The sequence below is a fragment of the Verruconis gallopava genome (assembly GCF_000836295.1).
Source record: "Verruconis gallopava strain CBS 43764 unplaced genomic scaffold supercont1.7, whole genome shotgun sequence".
NCBI lineage: Eukaryota > Fungi > Ascomycota > Dothideomycetes > Venturiales > Sympoventuriaceae > Verruconis > Verruconis gallopava.
This window is the reverse complement of record NW_015622143.1, coordinates 983020-1000571: the sequence shown is the minus strand read 5'-3', so window position 1 is coordinate 1000571 and position 17552 is coordinate 983020. Positions and strand designations below refer to the sequence as shown.

Sequence of the window (17552 nt, the reverse complement as noted above, 5' to 3'; positions counted from 1 at the left end):
ACTATAAATGCAATAAGTTACGGTTTACAGCCCTGGTATGCCGCAACCACTTCGTGGTCAAACAACAACCAGAATTACCTGAACCCGATAGCCCCCTAACTGCCCCTGAAAAGGCCCCAGCGAGGGCTTCGCCAAACCGCCCCAATACACTACCGCGATGGTACGATTGGCAGTATGAACTGCAGACGATGCGGCTTATGGCCCAAGCTCCTGACCCCCCAGACGAGCCCTTCCCTATAGATAACCCAGACTTAGAAGGGAATCTACCCTCTGATACCATGATGGACATCTGCGCGATTGGAGCGGTCCCCTTTACCCAACTTGTAAGACGGCGCAACGCTGAAATTTTCGCAGTCTCATTAACTGATATCGAAAAGGCCCTTGCAGACAAGAAACATACTGACCCGAAGACGAAACTGCCACGCGACTACTGGGACTCCCTGGAATTGTTCTCACGCAAAAAAGCAGACGAACTCCTAGAACACCGCCTATATAATCATCGGATTGAGCTGATCCCTGGGGCAAAACCCACCTATGGACCATTATACGCAATGTCCCACTATGAGCTACTGGCCCTGCGCAAGTATCTGACCGAAAACCTCACCAAAGGATTTATCCGACCTAGTTCGTCACCCGTATCTTCCCCAGTGATCTTTGTAAGGAAGCCAGGAGGTGGCTTTCGGTTCTGTGTTGACTACTGAAAACTCAATGAAATCACAGTTAAAAACCGCTACCCAATCCCTTTGATTCAAGAAACATTGAACCGCCTTAGCAAAGCCAAATACTTCATAAAACTGGATATCATTTCAGCTTTCAACCGAATCCGAATCGCACCTGGCCACGAGCACTTAACGGCTTTCCGCACTCGCGAAGGCCTGTTTAAGTACTTGGTAATGCCCTTTGGTCTAGCTAATGCCCCTAGCACATTCCAACACTACGTAAACGATGTCCTGCGCCCGTTCCTAGACACCTTCTGCACCGCGTATATCGACGATATCCTCATATACAGCAATAGTTTAAAGGAACACAAGGAACACGTGCGACTGGTGCTAAAGGCACTGGAGACTGCAGGCCTCCAGCTTGATATTGATAAGTGCGAGTTCCATCAACAGGAGGTGAAATACCTGGGCCTGATCCTGACCGTAAACGGCATTAAAATAGATCCTAAGAAAGTCTCTGCCATCCTGGACTGGGAAGCCCCCCAGAACGTCAAGGATGTTCGTGGGTTCCTAGGCTTCGCAAACTTTTACCGCCGTTTTATCAATGATTTCTCGACGCTAGCCGCCCCGCTTACCCAGCTTACTCGAAAGGATGTCCCCTTCCTCTGGACAACCGCCTGCCAGAAGGCCTTCGACCACTTGAAGACGGCCTTCACTACGGCACCCATCTTGCGACACTTCAACCCCTCGCTACCCTGTGTAGTGGAGGCAGACTCCTCCGACTACTGCTTAGGAGGGGTGCTGTCGCAAGAGGATAGCGAAGGAGTCCTTCGCCCTGTCGCTTACTTCTCGAAAAGACTGAGCCCAGCTGAATGCAACTATGAAATTTATGATAAGGAGTTGCTAGCTATTATCCGATGCTTTGAACAGTGGCGACCTGAACTAGAAGGAGCAGTACATCCTATAAAGGTACTAAGTGACCACAAGAACCTGCAATACTTCTGCACTACAAAACAGCTTAGCCACAGACAAGCTTGATGGTCAGAGTACCTGTCATGCTTCGACTTCAGAATTACGTACCGACCAGGCGCCCAGGGCCAAAAGCCCGACGCCCTAACACGACGCTCTCAGGACCAGCCTGCTCAAGAGGAGGCCCGCCGTTTTCGTCAGCAAACACTACTGTGACCAGAAATCTTCGACTTTAGGCTGATGGAGACAGACCGGTCAATTAAGCAGATCATTAAGGAGGAGTATACTAACGATGAATTCATCACTAAGGTCCGTCACCAACTTAGTGAGGGCGAGCGCAAATCAAAACTGATTACTCTAGCCGAGTGCGAGGTCATTAACAACCGCCTATATTATAGAGGCCGAATGGTGGTCCCTGACAATGATGAACTGAAGATTAAACTACTCCAATACATACATGACTCTCCTGTCGGGGGCCACCCTGGTTGCTCCTGGACTCTGGAACTTCTATCGCGCCATTATTATTGGCCAAAGATACATGAATCAGTAAGACGTTTTGTAGCCTCCTGTCACATCTGCTCACGAGCAAAAGCCTGGAGGACTACCTATACCGGCGTACTGAAGCCCCTGCCCGTACCTGAACGGCGCTGGCGTGACGTTTCAGTTGACTTCGTGGTCGAACTACCTGCGTCCAACGGCAACACAAACATCATGGTGGTAGTAGATCGCCTGTCCAAACAGCGACACTTTATTGGATGTTCTGAGATCTCAGCGCCCGCAGTCGCCCAACTATTCCTCCGTCATGTATGGAAACTCCATGGCTTGCCAGACACGATTGTATCAGACCGGGGAAGCACGTTTGTGTCGCTCTTTTGGAGACACCTGTGCAAACGCCTCCGTATCGACGCCCGCCTATCAACTGCCTACCATCCTGAAACAGACGGCCAAACTGAACGCGCAAATGGGGAAATGGAGCAGTACCTCCGAAGCTTTGTAGACTACATGCAAGATGATTGGGATGACTGGCTGCCTATGGCAGAATTTGCTGCTAATAACAGCCGAAACGAGACAACTGGAACAACACCGTTCCTGGCAAACACTGGCCAGCACCCGCGAATGGGTTTTGAGCCGCCCTCTGACAGCCTGCAGTCTCTAACAGTCAGCGACGTTGACCGCTTTGTAAGCCGGATGCACGAACTGAACCGACACTTATGTGACGAAATGGCCTGGGCCCAGGCTGTCTACGCTGAAAAGGCTGATCGCAATAGGCAAATAGGACCTAACTACCAGGTAGGCGATCAGGTTTGGCTGAACTTGAAGAATATACGCAGCCACCGCCCAACTAAGAAACTGGACTGGAAGAATGCGGGCCCGTACGAGATTGAAAAAAAAGTGTCACCCTACGCATATAAATTAAAGCTACCCAGCTTAGTGTGTATATGGCCTGTAGTCAACGTGTTAAACCTAATGCCATCAACTAGCTATAAACTGCTGCCCGGCCAGCAGCAGGAGCCGCCACCCCCAATCGAGATTGATGGAGAAGACGAATACCTGGTCGAACAGATCCTGGATGCACGAATCCGCCGCCGCCGACTACAGTTCCTGGTCAAATGGCGTGGATATGATAATCCGGATGATAACACCTGGGAACCTGAGGATGCTCTACTTGAAACAGCAGCTCTTGCTGAGTATGAAGCGCAAAACGCATCCCACATTGAGCGACTGCGACGCAAGCTCCAAGACCATAATAGCCCGACCTGAACCTGAACAACCAAGCCCGAATACCTGAACCTGAATAACTGAACCTGAGCGCCCGAATCTGAACAACCAAGCCCGAATACCTGAACCTGAGTAACTGAACCTGAGCGCCCGAATTTGAACAACCGGGCCCGAACACCTGAACCGGAATATCTGATGATCTGGACCCGAACACCTGAGCTCGAACTCCCGGAACTCCCTCCCCAGGCCCCTCTCTGGAGGCTTCGCCGGCTAGGAGGGGGGTACTGTCATGGGGTCACCCCTATGACACGTGATTGGCACCATCCTGTTGCCTGTCTGATTAAAGCAGCACCGACATCAGCTAACATGACCTAACATGACCCAACGTTACCTAACGTTGGCCAACTGGACTCCTGAACTAAACTGACTTCCTAATTCGATTTCACCGCGCGCGCGCCCAAATCCCAATTAGGAAAGGTGTGATAAGGCCCCCTTTATATTCTCAGCAAGAACTACTTTCGGGCCTTCCCTTCTTCATGCAACGTCTTGATTATTGTACGATACTTTAGTACAGCACAACTGAATAGATAGTTGATAGCCTCATCAGTTTACCTCACGTGATAACTTGAGCAGATCACTTCTAGTGGTTCCGTGACACTAACAAGCTTAATGCCGGCGGATGGCCTTATTAAAAGACTTTTAGGATCAAAGTATACAGAATTTATTAAAGCTATAGGAATGGAGGATACTACTAATAAGCTTAAATTATATAAGGGAATAATAGATTATAATAGTAATAGCTATAGTAATAGTGATAATATACAGGTATAAAAAAATTAAAAGGTAGTCTAAGCGATTAATTTATAATAAAGCTATTATAGATTAAGATCGCTAAGACTGAGGGGGTATATCATAAGTTATATAAGCCTGACTTAGCAGATATTCTGGGGCTTATCTATAAGTTGCTTCAGGATTAAAACCTAATAACTAATAATCCAATCCACTATGTAATCAATGCAATATTTCGCATAATAATCTCTTCCTTTTTCCTTCTTGTACGCTGCACAACAGCGATTCCTTCGCATGGCTTAGCTTAGCTAGGCACTCACATGCAACACTAGCTTTCTCTAACCCACGGCGACGAGTTTCCTCGCCATCTTTACCGCGGACACTCTTATGAGTTCGAATAACAGCGGAGCTTTGATAAGAATGGCGTTTCCATATTATTTGATTGCTTTCCAGAGTAGCCTGCGAATAACCTCTGATTGTTCACTACACTGTAACTGGGACCAGCTGCAAGTCTGTCCTAGTGACACAAATTGAACTTCCCAATAGCGCTAGTTAAGGCTCTGACTTGCATTACAAGCTATTCATAACGTCAATAATTGGGTACGAAGCACATGATCATTGCTTACGCTCGACAACCTGTAAGAGTGCCAGAGAGTTTAGCGGAGTCCAGCCGAGCAGATCATGAGATCTACGGCAAGGAAGTCCACACTGAAATCAGTATAGCACCCGAGGATACACAGATGACTTCCCTCATGGTGCATCTTATCTATGACTCGTTTTCTTGCTTCGCCTTAGTCAATATCCATGCGCGCCCTGATATCACAGAGAGTTGGCAAACGAGTATCACTTTGTAATTGCAAATTACATTGTATGTTGCGTTATGAAGTAATTCACAAGTATACCCATAGAGGTAGAGCACGCGCTATAATATGTCTCGACAGCTGCTCCGGGCTTAGTTCACTGCAGCCTGAGGGCATCCCTGGATGATGTTGAGTTTCCAGATTGCAAGCACGATCGTCTGGGACCACTTAGAATCTGGGAATAATGCCGCTGCGTGTGATGATATTAAGCGAGTATCGTCACCGTGCGTATATCTATATATGGATGCCTTCGCATCAACGTCCCGCTGCCTCGGCATTGACTTTGTTATGATAGTCACGTACAAGCGCAGTCCAATATGCTTTCGTTAAGCGTCAAAATGCTGGGCTTAATCTGCATATTCATTTTTTCCTCGTCCTTTGCGTATGCTCTTTGGATTCCTGAGCGATTCCATGCTACTGTTAATCAAAATCAGCGCAGGAACAACCTCGAAATTACCAGTACGTCATCTTAAAGTCTTTTCGTCACAAAGCTGAGCTAGTGTAGCGCCATCGTATGGTCCACTGGATCGATGGCTTCCAAGCGGGGTGAGCATTCTGGATTGGAGTTACAAATGCTTCTAACTTTACGAGCTACCTGGAAATGCAGCACCTTGGGGCAACGCGACGGCAAAGGAGCTGAACCCATACACCGACATGCCAGATACTGGAATCACTCGAAGATACAACTTCACATTAACCAGGGCAATCATCGCGCCGGATGGGTATGAGAAAAGTGTGATACTTGTTAATAACCAATTTCCAGGAGTATGCATACAAATAAGTGAACTTATGTGTTCGATGAACTGACTAAAGCAGCCGATGGTGGAGGCAAATTGGGGTGACTGGATTGAGGTCGAAGTATTTAATAACATAGAGGAGGAAGAGCAAGGTACAGCTATTCACTGGCATGGGTAAGTTGACCGTCTACATATTCACGCTCGTGCTCACAGTTAGTTCGGACTGCAACAGAAAGGCACACCTTGGATGGATGGCGTTCCCGGAGTGACAGTATGATTGCTTTTTGAATTTTTTGGAAGACAGACCTGATGGATTACAGCAATGCGGCCTCATACCTGGAAAAAGCTTCACTTATCGGTTTAGAGCGTACGTTTGATCCAGTAATCACTCATGTCAGGCGCCTAATATAGGACAGAGATCGATTTGTCAGTTTTACATGTATTTTATCATCATGTACTTTTGCCAACGATAGGTCCAGGGAACTTCATGGTGGCATTCTCATTATCAAGGTCAATACGTCGATGGCCTTATCGGTCGTGAGTTCTGTGAAATAAAAATTGAAGCAACCAAACCCCCTGCTAAAAGTAAAAGCGATTGTTATACACGGACCGGAACACCAGGACTATGATGTCGACTTGGGCACAATACTTTTGCACGACTGGAGACATAAAAGCTTCCAGGAAGTCGACGATCAAGTACTCAATGTTCGAATTACTGATCTCCTTAATCTCCCTAAGCTGTTCAATTTGTTGCCAGTAGGAGATGGCAATCTCATAAACGGCAAGTCATTTACTATTGGCGTCTGTATATTTGGCATAGGCCCAGGCTGTAACCAGGACTACAGCAGCACTCCCAAGTGGATACTCGAGCCAGGCAAGCGGTACAAACTTCGGCTTCTGAATGTAGGCGGAGATGGGACGCAGAAATTCAGCGTTGATAACCATAATCTCTCGGTTATATCGACGGACTTTACCCAGATAGAACCCTATGAGACTGAAATTGTCACTATTGGGGTACCTTGACCAGGCCCGAGCTGCATCTGACACGCTAACTTGCATATTCCAGGTCGGCCAAAGGCAAGACGTCATCCTCACTGCGAATGCACCGACAACCATTGGCGCTTTTTGGGTTCGAGCAAATGTTGCCTGGTGTTCACTGACATGGAGAGGCTCGGCTCTCGCAGCAATGTTTTACTCCGGTGCCGACACTACGAAGATGCCAACTACAGATCCACATCCCGACCCGTTTGAATTGAGCACGACGGTGCTATGTGGCAACGTACAATGATCTCATGGCGCTAATGTAAATGAGGGCTGACTTCAGTCTACAGGATCCCATTGAGATGTCAAAGCCCTGGTTCCCAATGGATGCCGAAGAGCCGACCACAACGTTGACCTTTAACAACTTCTATACAATTAACGCGACTGGATATCTCAAGTTCTCAATGGCGTTTCCAGGATCGTATAGCGGCAACTACACCGATCCGCTGTTGTACAAAGGCGTTATCGAAAACGAGCAATTTACCACCGGCCTAGAATACGATCCTGTGAGTTCGGCTCCGATTCGTAAAAATGCAAATATGGACCTGACATGGCTCGAAGAACCGAGCCCTCTTCAATCCAGATCAGGTATACGACGTAGGCACTAACAAGACTGTTCGAGTTGTTGTCAACAACCCGACTTTTGCACAAAACGCGCATGCTATGCATCTACACGGTCATGACTTCTATGTTCTCAGCAACGGCGCAGGTGTCTGGGACGGAACGCTCAACACGAGGAATCCCATGAGGAGAGACACGCAGATTGTTGTGCCAGATGGCCATCTCGTCTTCCAATATACAGTTGACAATCCTGGCATGTGGGCTTTGCACTGCCATATACCTTGGCATCTGGCAGATGGCCTGGTTGTGAATTTCCTGGTACGTTAGCACTTTTACATGTTTGCTCAAAGCCAAAAGTCGCAGCTAAATGCGCAAACAGGAGCATCGCGAAGAGGCCAGTAAATTTTTGGGAATGAAAGAAGATATTGAGTCGGTTTGCAACGATTGGAAGCCTTGGGTAGCAGCCCACCCAATAAATGATAACAATTAGGCTAGGTTGCCTTATTCTATATCCACAGAGTGGATAGTGTCTGTGTACTCTTTGAGCAGATAATTTAAATAGAGTTGCGCTTAGCTCTAAAGGATAATGATGAAAAGTACTTGAGAATGTCTCCTATATCGAAGTTTTCATAGATCCAAATCTTGGGATGCCAGTTGCTTACAGTAAGAAACCGCTAGAAAGCGATAAATCAAGATCTTGGACGAGGCGCTATTCCTTCCAAGTTTAGATATTATGAAACTTTGGAGAAGCGATGATTCCCAACGCGATTGAGAATCGGCAACCGTAACTTTGCTCAAATCGAAACCATGTATACATCATTTCCACTTAACGCCTTGGAGAAATGGATGAACATTGTTGCTAAAGTTGGCCACCTTACCTTCCGAACGGGCACGTCAAAATTTTGGAGCTAGTTCCCCGGCGTGAAAAGATCAATGTTGCTTTAAGTACGGAATGGAGAACTTCATCTGGAGAAAGTTACTGGCGTGCTGATCTTGATAGTCTTTTGAATTCAATGCATTTAATTCATAAAAAGGCGCAGATTTTGAAGGGGAAAAAAATCAGTTTTCTCCCCTGCTCAATCTACACAAAGCTATAGTTGATCCATGACGGGATGCTTGTCAATGAGCTTATAACCTTATGCAGTTCGAAACCCAAAGAATTCGGCCATTTTCTCTAAGATGTCGCCAAATGTGCGACCATGGTTGCCCATCCCTTGTTTTTCTCACATATCACTGGCTGGTCCTCGACCCAAAGGTGCTCAATAGGATGGGCAGAATAGGACAGGCTCAAAATACACAATGTTCGCCCGTAGAGCAGCAATTCCGTTGAATGTCGCCAAACCATTCAAGCCTCCTTGAGAGATGATAAGGGCCAAAATGGTCATACGGATCCAGCGTCCTCAGTTAAGACGTCAAAAATCTAGACATCTCTTCACGGCTCATACAACTCATTTGCCATTAAAACCAATTCCCAAGGCCTCGCCTGCCCAATCATGCCATCTCCTCAAACGAAGAGTATTAGAACGTTTGTAATAATGTCTCTCTGGGTATCACTGAAATTTACGTGCACATTACCTCCACCCAATGGAAAGGGAAGTTGGCCGGACCTTCTTCAATCGAGCTCGATCGGCTTGGAATCGTCATCGTCGATAAGAATTACTGAATCCTTGTCCGTAGGCATCTTGCCTTTCTTCCTATTTGGGCCTTCTCCTTCTCCCTCATCTGACGATCTCTTTCGTTTGCCCAAGGCACTATTAATACCATTTGTCGCCGTCTCTCCCGGCATGACACTCCTCGAAGGTTTCTTGGGTATCTGCGGTACTTCTGTCGTCTGAACAGGTTTGTCGTCGGCAGGTAGCTGTTTAAAGGATAGCCTAACTTCTAGATCGACGTTTGGGGATTCTTCTCTCTCATCGTGAATAATTATTGCACTTCCATCCAAAAGCTCGAGCTGTGTTAATTTCTTTTGTAACACAACCTCTTGATCATTTTCATCGTCTTCATCGTCACTCACAGGCGGCATAGCCTCATAAAGCTGCTCACCACCGCTTGTGATGGTAAATTCTTTAGCATAGCCAAACTCCGCCTTCAAGATATCTTCGACAATATGACGCATTGTTGCCCTCTCAGGGTCCACGATGACTGTCGTCCTGGCCACGCCACAAACAACGCATTCAGGATTCGGCCTGGCTAGATCTTTCTCCGCAGTGAGAACTCTGTCCGTTGACCGCTGAGAGAAGACCATAGGCGCGTTCTTGTAGTGGTCAGGTCCGCGCATGATTTTGAACGCGTGCAACACCATAAGCCCTGCGAAAATCGCGTTTGTGGTCGCAATAGCCGGTATGATGTTGCCCGCCATCTGTTTGATGTCGAACTTGGGATGTGTCTCGATGCCGAAGATATGTGACCTCAGATTCGAGCTCGCGGCGACAAAGTCAAGCGTGTCCTCGTCGTCTTTGTCAAATGCGAGCACCATATCCTCCTCGCCTACCCCCTTTGCTTTGAGCGCGGCCATGCGAGCCGACAAGCGGTGGAGGCTGTCGAGGAAGACCGCAAAGTTCTCTGCTAGAGACCATGTAGACTGATCTCGCTTGGCGCATTCGGCGCCGTTGATCTTGGAGGAGTCGCTAACCAGCGTGTCGAAGTCCAGCGGATCAGGGCGTCTGCGCTTATCCCAGAAGCCCTCAACACTCCGCAGTCGCTCTACGTCGTGCTTGAAGACCTTGTCAAACACAAGTCGTGGGAACTGCTCGGAACCCATCGAGTTCCTAATGTGCTTCAGCTCAGCCTGCTCCTTCTTCAGATCGGCAATCTCGTCCTTGTTGTCGGCATCCTGCGTCTCGTCCAGTTCGGCAGAGGTGTCCTCACTGATGCCAAAAATCTCAACAAACAAGTAACTCTTAGCCCATACGATGCAATGTATCGGCTGTGAGGGCGTGCTGCGGATGGTGCAAATAGGAAACGACTTGGGTGGCTCCTTAGGAATGCAGTCGTAACACTCGGTGACTCCCTACAGTCAGTGACACGTTAGCGCGCAGTGCTTGCAGCATCTTAGCGATCGACGGAGCGCTCGTACTTTCTTGATAAAACGAACGTTGCCCAGGAACCCAGTGGTCCCGCCGTCGACGAGGGGCACATCAGCAGCAATGCACATCCTGTTGACGTGCCGCCGCGCATCTGCATTGTCAAGCGCATTGAAGACAACGTCGAACTGCTTGTACCAGTCGATGTTGAACTGCGCATCCTTGATGTTGGCATGGTAGGCCTCGATCGTGACAGCCGGGTTGAATCTACCCGCCGACTCCTTCGCAACCTAAACGATCGATCACACGTCTGTTAGCTGCCCGCGCTCTCACCCAGCGACGTCGATTAAGAATCGTCCAGTGCACTCACCAATGCCTTTGACTTCTTGATGTGCTCGTGTCTAAACAGGAATTGGCGGTTGAGGTTCGACAGGTCAATGGTGTCGAGGTCGACGACGTGCACCTCGCCGAAGCCCGTGAGCACCAGGTTTTTCAGCAGCTCACATCCGATTCCACCGGCGCCGACCATGAGCACGCGTGCCTGCGAGACAAGGTCAGCATTTGACGGCGCGGCCTGAGCGGGTTTGCGACACAGCCTTACTTGCTTCACGCGGCCGCTGAGCGCGCCGAGCGACTGCTTGACGTACTTCTCTCTCCCCATTGCGAAACAATGCCCTGCAACTGTCAACACATCCAAGACAGCGGAGGCTGAGGATATAGAATGGGGCTAGCACGAGAAGTAGAAAGGATTCGGGGGGTGTACGTCAGTTGACTTGCGCACAGAAGTAGAGAGTCTGGTTGGTGTTTGGCGCTTGCCGTTGGCGCTTGGTTGACCATGCCAGGCACCCGTGAGACCCTTACTGATGCCGGGGAGTCCGTTTAGTGGCCCCGATTCCTTGCATCGGTCTACTCATCGCTTCCTCCACCGGGACACTACGCTTAGTTTAGCGCAAGCAAAGCCATCGCCCGCGTCGGGAAACCTTTTCGTTTCTTTTCCTAGCCGGATTGCGAAGCTCCCTCGGTGTTTGCTCCGGCAGGACTCGTCGCGGTGCTGTCCAGGAAATACCCCCGGAATCCTTCTCGCTCGCTCAAGAATGAGAGAAGCCAGCAGGAGCGCAGCGAGGAATAGAAGTGCGAAGAGCTTGGGGCTTTGGCAAGGATACTGGACGCCGTCTTGACCAGGCTGTTCAGCCTTGACCACACTTTGGGCGGGAGAAATTCAGGGGGCCCACTTGGAAACTCCATCTGCGTCAACCACCCACGTGAGAAGCGTTGTTTGACATTTGGTTGGCACCGCTTGCCAGTCTCTGGTCAAATACTCTCGGATTGGGCACCGCCACGCTTGTTTTCGCATTTTGACCGAGGCCCCAAGGCCGATCTGTTCTGGTTGAACGTACCTTCGTTGTCTTCGTCGTCAAGGGCCTCCACATCAAGTGGAAAAGGAGGAGGGATCGCAAATCATGTCAGACGACGAAGCCGACAGCGAGCTGCTTGATCTGCTAAAGAGGTCGCTGGGCCTGTCTCTAGGACAATCCACCGTTTCCCCAGAGACGGGCGTGCTCGCCTCGGCCGAGCATGTGTGCAACAACAGCATCGACGTGGCCCTTGACATGGCTGGCACAAAGGCTGCAGCAGCGCTCATATACAACAACATGCGCGCGCGGGGCTACAGCACCCAAGCATGGAGTCAGCACGAGCTGCACCCCAAGACCAAGGACGAGGCGGCGCTCAACTTCATCTTTACCATGGACCTGCTCAACTTCTCCTTCTTCAGCGACAAGATTGACCCCGACGACCCGGAATGCTTCGCCATCGAGTACAGGGGCAAGCGATGGAAGGGCTACTGGTCGCTGTGCGCAGCCCTTCAGCGCGCGCTCGACGAGGGTCTTTACATCAGCTCTCCGTCTGCCTGGCATCGTGAGGCAGGCTACTCCGACGACGTGCTCCGTCACGTCTTTCGCTCTGCAACGTCAGAGCCCATGCCTATGCTTGACGCGCGCATCAAAGTGCTGCGCGAGGCAGCTGACGTCCTGTTCAACCATTTCGACATGAAGGTCGTCAATCTTATCAAGCGGGCGAACAACTCCGCCGCTGCCCTCGTCAACTTGCTGGCCGCGTACTTTCTCAACTTCGGAGACGAAATTCGGTTCGAAGGCCGAATGGTGCGCTTCCTGAAGCGCGCCCAGATCTTTGTCGCCGACGTTTGGGCCTGCTTCGACGGCCAAGGCTACGGCCGTTTCGACGACATAGACAAGATCACCATGTTCGCCGGTACGCGCGTGCTCTGCCCTTCGACAAGTTTCATTACTCCCTTTCTCTGATTACTAATGGTGTTGTAGACTACCGTATTCCCCAGATCTTACACACTCTTGGCGCCTTAACATTCTCTCCGCCTCTCGAATCTGTAATTCGAAAGCAGCTTCCCATAAAAGCCGGCTCCACTTGGGAAATTGAAATTCGCGGTTGCAGCATACATGCTGTCGAGCTGATCCGCCGTGAGATTGCCAAAATGGACCCGGATACGCCCATCAATGCCATATTGATCGATTTTTTCCTGTACGACACCATGAAGGAGCTAGAAAGGACGAATGCCGACCGGAGCCTGGACGTGATTCCGCACCATCGAACGCGGAGCATTTGGTACTAGCTTCTTGTCATGTTGATAAGGGCGACGGTTCGGGTTTTGTGTCTTCTTGCACTTGTCTCTAGAGCTTTAGATACCAGAGATGCACAACATGCAACTTTCTATTCTGATATGAATGACCTGGACTTCCTTATGCTCGCATAGCTAAATCGCTTTGACCGTCGTTTTCCATTATCCCTCTGCAATGCCAATTCTTGCAACAGACACCGCACGGTGCTCCTTTTTGTAGCAATAAAAAACAACGTCACACTAGACTGTGCGTACAGAACTCCATTCCTCGGCTTTACCAGCTTTTCTTTTGACAGGTGACTTCGTCTCACTCTTACGAAGCCGTAGCCTTTAACCCCTTCAGTGAACCTAGACTTAATGCTAAACCTTGTGATCGACTACGTATTCTCACAAATCCAGTAATCGGGCCATTCTCACCCTCCTTTTCGATGCTCAAGTTCGCTAGCGCATCCTCGCCTGAATGTTGTTAATATGCTGTCATCTTCTTCATTTTCACGCATTACTTACCGAAAACACTCCTTGCGTAGAGGTTTGCACTCAAGAATTGACAATCGCCCTGCATACTTGCGTCTGGTGTAAGACAACTCATATTTGTGGCTGCCATCAGCTGCTTCAAGAACTCGCGGAGAGACTTCGTCTTCGAGTTGATGTTGACCTTGTTTTCCCACTCGAATTCGGTCCACATGGTTCGGAACTGCTGTTCCGAGCATGTTGCAGGTTGGATGTAATCCATGATGTCGACATGAACGTCATTGAGGATGACGACGTTGTTGTCCGTCGAGCTTTGTCCGTCGTAGACGATGTTGCCAAAGATCACACCAGTGTCTGTAGAGCTAACCTTGATTGTGGCTTGGACATTCTGGAAGTCGTGCGGTGCGAGCGTCAGAGGAACAGGCTTCTCGACAACCTTGAGGTCACCAAGGGTAGCGAATTCAACGGTTAGGTTCTGCAAGGTGTCCGTAGTTTGGTTAACCCTAGCGAAAAATTAGTGTGAATCAAGCTCCTCCTCATATGGCGACTTACAGTAAGACATCTAGAATGATGTCGAATTGCTGAACCTTCACGTACGCCTCTGCATACACACTGTCGCTGAAACCAGTGAGCTGGACGACACGACTCAGCTTCGAGGACAAGTCCTCAGTGGTAGCATCGCCTCCAGTGGCCTTATCCAGATCTGCCCCAGCGTCATCTGCAGCATCCATAGCATTACGCTTAGCAAGTTGACGTATAGGTACGACATCATCGACCTGGACAGCCGTTTTCGCGCGCTCCTGGTCTGCTTTCTGTGCCCTTTTGAGATCTTCGATCTTCACCATATTCTGGAATGCCGTTCTAGTATCCTGCAAGAACGTCTCCTCAAGCTCCTTTCTCTCCTGGAACTCACTCAGGGCTCGAATGCAGGCCAAGATTCTGTCGACCGAATCTTCGTCTATCTTCGACTTGACGAACTCAGAAGCACCAACACGGAGTATGGACACAGCAATCAACATTGCCTCCGACTTCAACGCATTTATTCTTGCATTATCAGTGGAAATCTCCGAAAAACGCATGACAAGTTTTGTGAGTGTCGTGACGAGCACAGTGGCCAAGAAGAAGTCGCCCTAGTACGTGAGAGAGTCAGCTTCATTCAGCGAAAAGCAAAGACGTTCTTATGTCCAACAACAGCACTTACATCAAGTATGAGCTGTCTGAGCGGTGGCTTTGAAGCAGCCCTCACTGCCTCTAACTTCTGCTTTTGAGTCGCTTCTGAAGGTAGAGCGACTTCAGTCGCATACGTGCCATCTGCATTGACTTTCGGCTTTGTGGTTGATTTCGGGGCAGCGTGTCCATTTCCGTTGACTTGCTCGTCCGCATCCTTCTCCTCAGACATGTCCTCAAGGGCTCGCTGTTCGCTTTGTAGGATTGGTATCTCACCCAAGCTGGCTCGGATTCGCTTCCACGCAAGCTGGATCTCCTTCTGCTCACCTGCATACTCGCCGATCACCCACAGCGAACCACGATAGACTTTACCAGCTCGTACTTCCCCAAGTATACCCGTGAGACGCTCGACAATCGTTGACCGCAATTTGGGGAATTTCTCAACAACCTCCTTCACAAAGGAGATGATTTCTACCGAGGAACTGCTGTTCACTTCGCTGATAAAGTCCATGAGCGAACCTACGACATTCGCTGCAACTTCAGAAAACCGAATGGCGATCTGGTGAATGGCACCGATCAACATGGTGCGGTATTCCTGGTTCTTCTCATATGAATCGGCTTCGACCTAAATTCTGTTAGTGCATGATTAACGGCCCACTGCACCCAACACCGACCGTCTTTCGGAGCTCCTTTTGCAATAAAAGCACGACTTCGGAGACTGTTCGTGAAGTCACCAAGTCCAGGCAGAGGTCAAGCACCTTCTGCCGAACGGTAAGATCTGGACTCGAGAGAACTCGCAAGATGTCCATGCACAGATCATCGAGCACTCCATCGCTGCAATCTAAGTTAGCTTTGACTCCAGACTAAAACAGAAGATTCCATCAACTTTACTTTTTTCTTCTCAGGTGAGCGATCTTCTCCAGAACGATGATCTTGACGTTGTTGTCAGGCTCTCTAATTGCGATCTGGATGAACTTCTCCGCTGCTGCCTTGATAGCCACAGGATTTGACGTTAAAGCTACAAGGGAGGAAGCGGCTTCGAAAACAACCTAATTATGGAATTAGTACAACAGGACTAGAAAAGGAGCAACAAACAAACCGTGTTGGAGCTTGCTTCCAGGAGATCGAAGATGAGTCGGAGATAGCGAGCTTTCCGCTCGCTGCTCTGTGCAGCATCTTTGCGGATAAATTCTAGGTAGGCCAGCTGTAGAAGCTCGTCTGCGTTTGGTATTCCATCAAAAACTGACGAGAGATAGGAGAGGGCAGATTCGGGAGATATTGAGGAGAGGGCAATAAATCTGCAAAGTGAACACCTATCAGCCAAGAGACTTCTCGTATTGATACGGTCTGCGTCTAAGCTTACGCGTTTCGCTTTGCAGTAGAATCGTTTTCCTCGTTCAGAAAATCTGCCACCTGGATAAGCGAGCGTTCTACATATGCGATAGGAGGATCAACTTACTGAGAAGTAACTCGGGGGCATCTGGGATGAGGTGCTCGTGCTTGCGGTAAATTGAGGCAATCGCGAAGACTGCAGTCTTGCGTACATATGCATGTCTATGCTCTAGGCACTGACGTGCAGGAGAGAGAAGAGGCTCGATTAGTTCGGGGTCAGATAGTTTGTTGACGAATCTCAAAGTATTCCCTCTGGCAGGTCGTTAGTCTGATGTCCACACAGGTGCTGTAGAGTTCGGCCGGTTGCACAAGCTCCATGTCTCGTGCATGACTTAATTTGTGTCCATAAGAGGAAACCGCCTATGAAATGGCGGTCGTTCTGGACCTAGAAGGACGCCTGAATGCTCTGTCCAATCATCAGCCCAGAAGAATGAATCACATTCATAGCAAGAACGCACCACCTGATGAACTCGTTCGGATGCTGCAGATCTAGTCTCATTCCATTGCAGACCAAGATCCACTCCTGGAGAAGTTTGCCGTCCTTGCCATGCTTTGGGCATATCTCGTAGTACAGGTAGAGAAGTTTCTTGAGTGGCTTATGCTTGCTACGTTCTCTATGTCAGCTCTTGGACGTGCCTAAACTAGTTTTGGAAAGTTAATAGCATCGCCCATCACATCGTACACCCCGTTCACAGCGGGTCTGCGCAGTAATATACCACACCTTAGATTACACGATGTGAAATTTAGGGCGACATGTTGGGGTCTGACGTACGATGGCATAACAAATCGGATGATTGGCATGAGGAGTTGCGGCAGAGGATCTCCGGCGAGCATTGTAGCAAGAATGCGCTTCCTACACAAGGGTTAGCTGGAGTCTGATCAAAGTCGTTGAGGGCCGTTATGCGAGTCTTCTCATACATGGTCTCGACTTTGGTGTCATCATTGCCCTTCTACACAGATCTTCAGCAATTGCACGTCTAGACGCGACAGTTCCAGTGGTGTATGCCCACCTCCAGAGCCATGCGAAGCTCATTGGCAGTAGGTTGCGGACCCGCATCTTGGGCAACAATGCTAAAGGAGCTGTCTAAGAAATTGGACATGGTGACGGCAAACAAGCTATGCCACGTCCGCTATATGCGAGCCGTCCAAGTTGCAGGTTCGGATATACGCCGTTGGTATGAACAGAGGACCGGGGCTCTGTCCTCTTCGCACAGATATAAGGGAGGGAGGAGGGGTGGGAACGCGAAGCGGGAGAACGAGCACGGGAAGCTCTGTGACGGCTCGAGATGGCTGATTATCTGGGCGCAAATATCATAGCATGTCCTCCGTCATGTCGCACAATACGGGACTTGGGGTGTGGGAACGGAGCGAGGCGAGGAGAGGAATGGGTGATTCTTGGACGGTGTAGGTAGCGTCAGGTAAGTTCCATGCTGGCTTCTTTGGGGTAGTCGAAAGTGCAAGTGCGTAGTGCGTCGTGCGTACCTCGACGTCCAGACCGCATGCTGGCACGT

At 49.4% G+C, this 17552-nt stretch overlaps 4 protein-coding genes across 5 annotated transcripts; 2 read left to right on the top strand and 2 right to left on the bottom strand.

Annotated features, from left to right (window-relative positions):
- Positions 1–5650: 5650 nt before the first annotated feature.
- Positions 5651–7920, top strand: PV09_02999 (uncharacterized protein; the record flags this gene model as incomplete). Its single annotated transcript, XM_016356134.1, has 9 exons — positions 5651–5761; positions 5813–5907; positions 6054–6104; positions 6207–6270; positions 6298–6747; positions 6800–7012; positions 7065–7280; positions 7336–7653; positions 7715–7920. The coding sequence occupies 9 exons, from the start codon at positions 5651–5653 to the stop codon at positions 7823–7825; spliced, it is 1629 nt and encodes a 542-aa protein (XP_016216440.1). The 3' UTR covers positions 7826–7920.
- A 403-nt stretch (positions 7921–8323) lies between these two features.
- On the bottom strand, positions 8324–11149 carry PV09_02998. 2 transcript variants are annotated; one of them, XM_016356132.1, is made up of 4 exons: positions 10960–11149; positions 10729–10899; positions 10412–10648; positions 8324–10345 (listed from the first exon to the last, which is right to left on the bottom strand). In XM_016356132.1, exons 1-4 carry the CDS (start codon positions 11017–11019, stop codon positions 8948–8950), a joined length of 1866 nt encoding a protein of 621 aa, XP_016216438.1. In that variant the 5' UTR covers positions 11020–11149; the 3' UTR covers positions 8324–8947. The 2 variants fall into 2 exon arrangements, with proteins under 2 accessions (XP_016216438.1, XP_016216439.1); XM_016356133.1 differs by lacking the exon at positions 10960–11149 and having other exon boundaries at positions 10729–10933.
- A 165-nt stretch (positions 11150–11314) lies between these two features.
- On the top strand, positions 11315–13264 carry PV09_02997 (uncharacterized protein). Its single transcript, XM_016356131.1, has 2 exons — positions 11315–12629; positions 12698–13264. Exons 1-2 carry the CDS (start codon positions 11819–11821, stop codon positions 13003–13005), a joined length of 1119 nt encoding a protein of 372 aa, XP_016216437.1. The 5' UTR covers positions 11315–11818; the 3' UTR covers positions 13006–13264.
- Positions 12966–17483, bottom strand: PV09_02996 (uncharacterized protein). Its single transcript, XM_016356130.1, has 13 exons — positions 17052–17483; positions 16960–16991; positions 16814–16894; positions 16503–16646; positions 16109–16293; positions 16013–16055; positions 15749–15947; positions 15541–15698; positions 15324–15483; positions 14684–15274; positions 14035–14612; positions 13519–13985; positions 12966–13467 (listed from the first exon to the last, which is right to left on the bottom strand). Exons 1-13 carry the CDS (start codon positions 17139–17141, stop codon positions 13325–13327), a joined length of 2871 nt encoding a protein of 956 aa, XP_016216436.1. The 5' UTR covers positions 17142–17483; the 3' UTR covers positions 12966–13324.
- Between the last annotated feature and the right edge of the window lie 69 nt (positions 17484–17552).